This window comes from Marmota flaviventris, chromosome 10 (genome assembly GCF_047511675.1).
Source record: "Marmota flaviventris isolate mMarFla1 chromosome 10, mMarFla1.hap1, whole genome shotgun sequence".
Classification (NCBI taxonomy): Eukaryota; Metazoa; Chordata; class Mammalia; order Rodentia; family Sciuridae; genus Marmota; species Marmota flaviventris.
In genome coordinates this window covers 64683396-64694402 of record NC_092507.1, presented here as the reverse complement: position 1 = coordinate 64694402, position 11007 = coordinate 64683396, and the positions used below count along the sequence as shown (strand labels likewise).

At 33.1% G+C, this 11007-nt stretch overlaps 1 protein-coding gene across 3 annotated transcripts in view; it reads right to left on the bottom strand.

The window, feature by feature from the left end:
- Miga1 (mitoguardin 1) overlaps positions 1-11007 on the bottom strand; it is a 79557-nt gene continuing 68550 nt past the window's right edge. For all 3 annotated transcript variants that reach the window (XM_027935230.2, XM_071617958.1, XM_071617959.1), the window contains exons 14-16: positions 10510-10563; positions 6086-6202; positions 1-4064 (exon numbers count right to left, since the gene is read on the bottom strand). In XM_027935230.2, the coding sequence (XP_027791031.1) occupies positions 3846-4064; positions 6086-6202; positions 10510-10563 (390 nt within the window). In that variant the 3' untranslated portion in view covers positions 1-3845. The remainder of the gene's footprint in view (positions 4065-6085; positions 6203-10509; positions 10564-11007) is intronic.

Below are 11007 nucleotides of genomic sequence, written 5' to 3'. Positions count from 1 at the left end.
TTGTGACCTTCCAATTATACATAAACATTGTTTAAAGTATGCAATACATTTCCTAGGTGTACAGTCACTTTTTTATTTGGCAGTTATAGAAATACATCCATGTCATAGTGCTTATTTTGGCTAAAGAGCCAATGCTATTTTTTTCTGCTACTGTAGTGTTTTATTTTTACACAAATTAATTCAGTTCTTACATTTAAGAAATAAATACATTTACTGATATCAACCAAGTAAAGCTAAAACATGGTTGTTCTCAAACTAGACCAAAACAGTGACATAACCATTAGGAACAAGGTAAAGATGTCCTTATTTCTATTTTTCACAGATAATATAAATTTTTATTAAATCTCACATACTTATATTAATCTGATTTATCCAAGTTAAAAAAAAATTGAATTCAGCCTAATTCTTACAGTCACTTTGAAATTTACAACCCAACCAATTTCTAAATACATGTGCATATTAAAATAAAAGCAAATGGGTTATAAACATATTTAAAAATTTCTGATTATGAAATTTCACAGAGAAGTACATTAAATGTTACTTTGGCATTCCTGTTTCCTAGGCTTAAAGGAACAATAAACTAATAATTCCTTTGTAATGCAAATAATAACTCTTTTGGGAATAAGTAGAAAATATTACATCTTGAGGCAAGAAACATTTGTGAATACTTTTTACAGTCATCTAACAACAAATTAATAAAACTGATTCTAAATTGATGCAAATGATTGAATGCTACTTTATGAGAAAGAGAAAGTTCTTTGGAGCTGACTATAACAGTATGAAAAACTTAGCTTTTAAAAAGTTAGTTCAATTTTGACATTTTAGTAACATATCGTTAACCTCTGGGTAAAAAGTAACTACTTTGTTAGATGTAAAAAAAAAAAAAAAAGAAATGCAGACAAACCAAACTAGAAAAAATTTTTAAAAAGTAACATGTAAATCATCTGAACACTTATTTTTTTCTTCCAGAAAAGAGGAGGAAAAGTCATTTTCTCAGAACTGACTAATCCAAGGCCCTGTTTTAACTTACATAAAAGGGAGTGAATGAAGGGACTCATGGTGGTTAACTGTACTTTCCTGACAATACCACCAGGAGTAAGTTGATGGGTTTTACCCTGAAAGGCTTTAGACTAATTTAAGTGTTATTTTATTTTTTAAAGCATTGCCTTTGCTGCTTAATCCAGTTTTAAGGCAAATAAAAAGAGGCATGTATATCTCAGTACCCTTCTGCAGTCAGAAATATTCTTTTTAGAAAATGTTTACTTTTCAAAAAAGTCATGTTTCTTCACATACAATAGACTTTTCCTACATTTATTGCCCTGAAATTCTATTTGGTTACTCTTATCCCTTTTGTTAAAAGGCCACAAAGAAAGCTTCTTTGTAATGTTGTAGCTACAGAACTGATCAAAAACTAATCATCAAAATCAAGCACTGAATTTGAAAAATTAACCTCCTGAAGATGGGCAATTTTTTCTGATTTAATAAATTGAAATGTGAGAGAGGTGGTGGTATGGGGGAGGGGAGAGGAGAGGAGAGACCCAAATATCTCCTAGAACTCCATTCACCTTGTCTGATGAAATAAATTCCCCATGGTTATCTAATAGCAGCATTATTAAACAGTGCAATTCTTCCAAATTGAGTTCAAACAGTATCTTTCTTAAATAAAATAGTAAGTTCACTCATAGCTTTTGTTCATAAATAAAAATCATGGCATAAAACATTTAGCCTCAGTTGAGTAAATTAGTAGAAGTGATAACTGCCCTGCCCACGAGGTAATGGGAATGAACACACGCACATATGTGTATGTGTGCATCATTCAAAGCCAGTGATACCTCAACAAGAGGGTGAAAAAACTCAATACTAAATGAAAAGTAAAATGTTATATAATGGAATTTTCCATTTTCGTACTTCTAATACTCCTCCATCAGTGAGAATTATGACTAGGCAATTGTTAATTTAAAAATCTGTGTAAGAGGACTGGGGATGTAGCTCAGCAGCAGAGCATTTGCCTAGCATGTATGAGGCCCTGAGTTTGATCCCCCAAACTGAAAACAAAACAAAACTAAGACACAAAGGAGTTATATACTCAAGAACAATTAGAGTAATATTTCATATATTTAATGTTCTAACCTATACAGTACATGCAAAAATTGTATGATTCTGAATTTCATATTTTGTAATTGATTTAAATTATTGTGGCACATAAATTTTAATACTTAAAAATTATTCCTTTTCACTTTTCATTTTCTATTCATTAATCTGAAACTAGGCACTTTAATCTAAAAATGCATTTTTAAAAAATGCATTTTAGATCCTTTTGTGTAATTCACTCCTAAAATGTATAAAGACCACTTCAGGGAGCAAAAGCAACAAATTTAACCCACTGATAGAGTCAGCCACTCCAAACAAGTGGTATATGACTTAGGAACAAAATTAATGCAATTCTAAAAATATCTAATACACTCTGAAAAGCCTCACTCAAGAACAACCCACTTGTTCATACACTTGTCATAGAGGACACAGAATATACTTCCATATCATTAAAAATATTTTGTTCTTTACCAGAGGAAAAAAAAGAAAAAAAAATTCTTTAAAACCTCACCAAGATTCGGTGGGGTGCAGTATCTTATGCCTGTAATCCAGCTACTTGGGAGATTGAGACAGGAGGATCTCAAGTTCAAGGCCAGCCTCAGCAACTTAGCGAGACTCTGCCTCAAAATAAGAATATTTTTTTTAAAAAAGGGCTAGGAATGTAGCTCAGTAGTAAAGCACCCCTGAGTTCAATCCCAGCACTGCAAACAAAGAATAACAACAAAAAAACCTATGACTCAAAGTATGAACATCTTAAAAATATGGGCATACTATAACAAATTCCCAGTGTGCTGAGTCCCCTATGAGAGTAACTAAAAACTTGTTTTGTGGAAGAATAAAAGAGAAATTATTTTACTGTTACCAAGTTTGAATACCTCAGGTGTTGGGAGTCAGTCTCAAAATTACATTTATAAAGGGTATGTTTTAAATTGCTTTTCTTAGTAAACAAATGCTATCTTTTGAATCAATATTAATTCAAGAGAAAAATGTTCTAACTATTAAAAGATTAAAGTACTTCAGTCTCTGTATTGTAATTCATAGGACCAACAGTTAACATATTTTGGAAACTACAATTAATCTAACATAAAGTTACAAGTTGTAAACTTCTCAAGTGTCAATTCATCTAAATGTTTTATATTGATATTCAGTGATTACAATTTCTCTGATTGAAATACATAAACAAATGTACAGGCAATAATATAAGCAGTACACATTAAATGCCACTACTGCCTAAATTTGATCTAACAAATGAATAACTTTACAGTTAAAAAACACGTTTTCAGGCAGTTAAACATATTGACACTAGGAGTAATATATTCTTCTATGTATGGACCACAAAGGTGTTGTAATATATTCTTGCATATGTGGACCATGAAGGACTTGGCTAAAATGTATATTTTCAAGGTGCAAAGAATAAAAACAAACCTTTTAAGTATGACACTGGACATTTCTGACAGCTTGAAGATGATAAATCAATTAACTCCCAAGTATTGGCTTCAAATTAAGCAATATTCCTATAGAATTCACAATTCACAACTTAAATTACTACCTAGATTATTAAAAAGCTGCTCTGAATATACTACACAGGGATGCAAAGAATTTCTGTATAAGTACAGTACTTATTCATTCATTCTTTACTAGATTTTTTCCCCTCCCTGAGTCCACATCCACCAATTCTGTAATACATATTACAAAATCAATAGTTACCTTAAAATATTTTATACCACTCTCAAAATGTATGATTCTTATGGTACTTATTGTACTTTGGCTTCCAATAGCCCACTGGATATAACATGACCATGACCACTTAAACAGCTACTCGTGTGTCTCAGGGCATCTGCTCCAAGATAGGCCATTAAAAGTTCCATGCGGCGAATGAGTAACTGCATGAGGTCTTCAGCCAAAGTCTCTATACTTGAATAGCGCACCTTCTCAAAATCAAAAATGTCTTTGAGAAAGAAAATAACTTGATTCTGGAGAATGAACACAAAACAAATTGGCATGTATTAGACCAAAATTATATTAAATCTAAAGAGTTACTAACATTATAACTAGCATTATATCAGGAGTCAGAACATCTGAACTCCAGGGATGATTTCACATCTCATTGGAAAAGGGACCTTGAACAAGCCATGTAACCTTTTTTTGGGTCCCATTTTCTTTTTGACAGATAAATATAAGATAATACCACCCATCCAATTTACTACTCAGGGCTGATATAATGATTAAAAAGAAATCTAAGAGAAGTGCCTGCAAACCCTAAAGCATGTATAAATGTGAGGGGCTATTTATTAGCCTTTCCTTCATTGTTTCCTCTGAGTACTGGTACTACTTTAGGAGAAGAATAAACTATTTTCAATAATCATAAATAATTATTAAATGTGTATTCTTCTGTACAAAACCCCTTAAGACACAAAAAATAAAAATAAATTCAGGCCTCAAATCAGAGAAAGACCTAGAAGAATGTTTTACCTAAGTTGATACTTATTTTGAAACTCATCTCCCCCTCCCCCCAGGCCTAAGGACCAAACTTAGGCCTCAAGCATGCTAGGCAAAAACTGTGCCACCGAGCTAAATCCCTAACCCCTGACACTCATTTAAGTACATTTACTTAAATGGGTAGTATACTATTCTTTTTAATAGTATACTACTATTAAGTATACTATAAATTGTAAATTTCAATTGCAAGGTCATGATGAAAAGAAAGTAATTCCAAAGAAAAAAGCAGGAATATATAATTTATATCCTCTAGAAATCAAATATTAAGTACTAAGAAGACATATAGGTTCACTGGATTTTTATATTCACAAGGGTAATTAGCAATCAACCTGTGAAGTCCCGTCATTTTATAGACAAAAGGATTATTTTTCCCCTAAGTCAGACTGTTCATTAATGACAGATTTAATTCGCAGCTCAATTTTTTCAATTAAAATACATACATTACATCTGGGAGGGCAAGTAACCTAGTTAAAAATTAATGAGTTCTAAATGACAGTAAAATAAACATTTCCTAAATTATTTATATAAATATTGTATCAATAGCACATAAACATAGTAACTTAATTCAAAAATGAATATATAATGAAACACCCAAACTTTAAAATTCATATTCAATTATGTTTACTTTTAATTGCTCCTTGAAACTCAGCCTACACCTTATTGAATAGAGACACTCCTTTGGCACTTTGCCGAAGAGATAATTCTTCAATGAACTTTACTGTGTGTTTTGGCAAACATAATCGTCTGACATTAGGATACAACTTTAAACTCCCATGTTATTTCTCACAACTTGGATTTTATCGTTCATATCAGAACTTACTGCACTAGGAGGGGGAAAATGCTTGGAACAAATTATATTGGATAAATTGTACTGTTATATTGTGTATTGTGTACATATACAAATATGGACCATCAAATCCCATTAGCATGAACAATTATAATGCACCAATTTTTAAAAAGTGGGGAGAAAATAACTTACTGCAATAAAAATATCGCTTGTTTATAAATTTCAAGTATCTAGGCATGAAGAACAAACTACATGAATTCCACTGTAACACTGTAACACCATGCAAGACCATGACAGAAAGAATTGATAAGGCGAATGGACTCAGTGAACCTATTCTACACTAAGGCACCAAATCTATAAAGCACTGGTTCATTTTAATAACAACATTACTATAAAATGTCACTAATTCAAATTGGTCACCTGAATTTAGGTAACCTGTATAACTTCACATTTAAATAAAATTCTTTCTTCTACAAGCAAAACCAAAACAGAATAAAACCTTATCCCTTTTTAAAAAAAATATTTGTTTTTTAGTGGTAGGTGGACACAATAACCTTTATTTTATTTTTATGAGGTGCCGAGGATTGAACCCAGTGCCTCACACATGATAGGCAAGCACTCTACTGCTGAGCCACAACCCCAGCCCCCTTATCCACTTTTTGATTCACTAAAAAAGCAATAAATCAATATATCAATAACTGAACATACCTTAAAGAAGCAACATAAATCATAAAGAGAATTTCTAGGACCCAAAAAGCCCCAAGCGAGGACAGGGCTTATGTGCTCACAAATGGCATAAAAATGGGCAAAAAATCCATCTGGGATCTGTTGGGAAGTAAAAAAAGAATAGTTATTTTGTCTTGTACTTACTTCCTCTAGCAGAGAAACTGAAATTGTTATCTATTATATGATCAGCTCTTTTTGAGGGTAAGCCAAGAGTCAATCATGAGTCAGTCTATTAAAAAAATTAATAAACTTAGAAGTAACTTTCAGAGTCAAAGAGTGATTTCATATCCTAACCAGTAGTATTCCAGATATGCTGAGAAAAGTGGTTTTTCTTTCTTTCTCTCCCGAATCCCCTCTTCTCTATTTTTTGGAACTGGGGATTGAATCCTGAGGGTGCTTTACCACTGATCTAAATCCCTAGCCCTTTTTATTTTGAGAGAGGGTCTAGCTAAGTTGCAAAGGCTGGCCTTGAATTTGTGATCCTCCTGCCTCCTCCTGAGCAGCTGTGATAACAGGCATGCACCACCACACTTGGCTACATTTTAGAATATGTGAATATACATAATGAGATATCTTGGGGATAGAATGGAAGTTTATGCTTGAAATTCATTTGTACTTTATACACACCTTATAAACACAGCCTGAAAGTAAGTTTTCATAATATTTTTGGTGTACTTTCATTTTGACTGCAACCTGTCACATGAAATACATTGTGAAAATTTCTACTTGTACCATCATGTCAGCTCTCAGAAAGTTTCAATTTGAGAGCATTTTGAATTTTTCATTTTCAAATTAGGGATGCTCAATCTGTACTTCATTAAAACAAACAAACAAAACCAATCATGGGGCTGGAGTTGTGGCTCAGCATGTATGAAGCACTGGGTTCAATCCTCAGCACTATATGAAAATAAACAAATTAAATAAAGGTATTGTGTCTATCTACAACTAAAAAAAAATTTTTAAGGAAAAAATCTTTAAAAAAAAAAGAAAGCAATCATGCTGTGTTGTAAATAAGCAAAAACAAGAATGTTACAGTTCCTTAGCCATATAAACTTTAGGAGTATTCTTGAGTATTTAAAAGCCTTACTAAATCACTTAATGGTATTAATGAAAAAGATTAAAAAGAGTTCAAATGATTAGTTATTAAGTTATTTTTACTAGAATCCTAACCTTTAGTTAAGAAATCCAATATTAAAAATTGAATTGTGTAATTGCTTCTTCTTATGAACTATCAATACATATGTTTATGTTTTAGGAAACTGTTTATTAATAACTTTCTGAATGTCCTTTGTTAAATATCATCCTGTGGGATCTGTCATAAAGCACTGATTGGGATAATTATGCCTTAAGATTTTGTCTTTTGGGGCTGGGGTTGTGGCTCAGTGGTGGAGTGCTCGCCTTGCACGTGCGGGACCCTCGGTTCGATCCTCAGCACCACATACAAAAATAAACAAGTGAAATAAAGGTGTTGTGTCCAACTACAACTAAAAAATAAATATTAAAAAAATTCTGTCTTTTGGAGGAGTTGTTTTTTTATTTTACAGTCTCCAGGACAATCTTTTAAACCTCAGTTTAAAAAACATGACAGCAGCAGTTATAATTTAACAAAGAGTACCCACTGTATTCTGGATAGTATGCTACATTCTAGTTAGTTTGCTAAAACATTCTTGGCAAAACAGATCATGTTACCATCATTGTAAGTATGTGAAAAGTGATATTTGGGATGTTAAACAACCAGCTACAGCATACCAGCTAGCTAGTGGTGAAGGATGGAAAGTTATCAGGCATTTACTGAGTTTATTCTAGTCTAAAACATGTTCTACATATATTAAAATTCTAAATGATACAGACTCAAGTGTTTTAGGAGTTCGAGAAGTGAGAAATTAGTGTGGGCTCAAACAGAAAAGATTCACTTTGGCAAGGAACATTGAGAGCCGAACTCAATAGTAGATTAGATTTATTTAAGTATAAAGGGAAGTTTTACATTCCATACATAGAAAATAGTTCTTCCAAGGGTGAGATTTATAGGTATTTGTGGATATTGAAAGAAGACTAGAATGAAGCATAGTATTTACTCTAAGAAGTAGGAAACAGGGCTGGTGATGTAGTGCAGTGGTTGAGTACTTGCCTAGCAAGTGTGAGTTCCTGGGCTCAATCCCCAGTACTGGATTGGAGGGAAAGGAGGAGAAAACAGAACTATTGGTAATGATGCTATTACTATCATTATGGAAACTGTTGCTTATTAAAATCTTTTAAGATTACTTTTAACTTTATGTTTAAATTAAATTTGTTATATCATTGATATTATCTCATTTCATACTGACAGTAGTTTTAAAAAGTAGACATTAACTCCATTTTGCAAATGGGAAAACTGAAGGTCAGCTAATGGTTGGTATTTGCCATGATTGTGCTAGCTAGTATGAGAATCACAGTCTACAAAAATCTGTTTTCTAGTGCTAAACCAGTTTCAAACATTATCATTTATAATAATCATTTAGGAAACACGTTATGATTTGAATGTGAGGTATCCCCTCAAAAGTTCCTGTGTTACTGTAGGAATGTTTAGAAGTGAAATAATTAAGACTGTGAGAGCTGTCACCTAATCAGTCTCACCGTAGTTTGAATGGACTAACGAGGTGGTAACTGTAAACAGGTGGGGCATGGCTGGAGGAAATAGGTCACTGGGGTATGTCCTAAAGGGTGCATGTTCCCTGTGGGGCCCGTACCCCAATCTTCCTAATCCCACCTTGAGCTAGGTCCTTCCCTGATAATGTCTAAAAGATGTCTCTGCCTCATCTTAGGCCCAGAGAAATGGAGTTGGCCATCTATGTACTGAGACCACTGAAATTGTGAGCCCCAAATAAACTTTCCCTCCTCTAAGTTATTCTTATTGGGTACTTTGGTAACAACACAAAAGATGACAAATGGACTAATGCAGAACCTGTTTAAAATATAGGGCTTCTGGAAAAATCTGAAATAAGAATTATTCAAATATAGGGTCTCTGGAATTCTTTCTTTGGTGGTGCTGGGGATTGAATTCAGGGCCTTGCACCTGAGCTACAATTCCACCTCCAACTAAAATTATTTCTAACAGCACGTATTGAAGATACTGTGAGGATTACATTCCTGGCATTATCAATTATTAATAAATACTGAATTAAAAATATGGATGATAAAATATTATAGGTCCTTGAGCAAATAATATAGAAATGGGCAATATTTGCATAATGCACTATGCTAAGCACTATTGAGCACTTTACATTGTATATTCACAACAAATCCCATGAGGAACTGGGTGTGGTAGCACACTTTTTGATTCCAGCTTCTTGGGAGGTTGAGGAAGGAGGATAACCAAGTTGGAAGTCAGCCTTAGCAACATAACTAGATTCTGTCTCAACAAAACAAAACAAAAAACAATCCTATGAGGTAGATACTATTATTATCCTCTTTTTAGAGACAAGGGAATTGAGGCACACAGAGGTTAAGCAACTTGCCCAAGGTCACATTGTTAATAAGTAGCATCTGAATCTCATTTCAGAGTTTATGTCTTTAGTCACCAGTACTGTATGGTGAGAGCAATATGTAGTGGATGAAATGGGCTACAAACTTTTGAGACTTTTGGGGTAAGTACCTAGAACTAAATAAAGCAGCTATTAGAATCAAATCATTAATTCTCAGTTGGATTATATGAAGGAGAGACCACTATATTACTAATTTTTAAAAATAATATCATTAAACTAAAAAAAAAAAAAAACATAAAAGCCCTATTAGAGCTATTCTAACCCTAAATATCTTTAGTTGAAATCTCACATATGCCTCAATACTTGCTATACTGAATTATACAGAACATTAAGGAAAAGGGAGAAGGCATTCAAAAAAAGGACCCAGTACCAATAAGTCACTCATCAAGCTTGAGGGATAGTCCCTATTATTAGCTGCCTTCCTTATATGAGAACTGACATATTTTATTGATAAGATCCTCAAATTGTTTCACAAAATAGCTGCTATGGTTTGTCCCCACCAAATTCATGTTGTGGTTTGGTTCTTAATGCAGCAGTGCTGGGAGGTAAGGCCTAATGGGAGGTTCCTTGGTCATGGAGGTGCTGCCCATGTGATGGATTAGTGCCTTTCTCAAGTCTAGTCAGACTGCATTAATTATCATGAGAACATACTATTATAAAGTAAGGCTGTCCCTGGTGTTTTGCCTCTTCCCTATGGGCCTGCATGTTCTGCTTTCCATCCTGAGTTGAAGCATCTCACCAGCATAGCTGGCAGATCTTAGACTTACCATTTCAGAACCATGAACTGAATAAACTTCTTTCCTTACAAATTAGTGAGTCTCAGGTATTCTGTTTTAGCAACAGAAAATGCACTAAGACAGGAAATTAGGGAATAATGGGTTTTACCTTCATCTGTTCCCTTTTCTGTTTCAGCACTGACCAACAACTTGAAGCCACAGCCTAAATACATGCAGAAGAGAAAGACAAGATTAAATTTATAGCTACACCAACATTTCCTTTTAGAAAAGGGTGATTTTTATTATAATTCAAAGTTCAGGGTAATAAAATGTCCCATTTATAATTTCTTATTTAGTCCAGGTTCCTTATATTGCTTGTAAACTTTAATAAAAAGATACTTCATTTTTACAAATTTAAAATTTAAATATATAACCCCTAAAGAAAAAAGGTTTAATCTGATGCTTCAATTACAATTAAATTCTTAAGAGTTCTTATCTTATATTCTGAGGGGAAAAATGAAAATATATGTGTATAGATGCACATACATAAACAAATGTTCCATGTGTAAAAATGAAACAAAGTAGTACTTTTTCCTTCAAAAAAAGGAAATATTTGTGAGTAAACATTTTTATTTAAGAAGTATGAAATTATAACCATGATAGGACA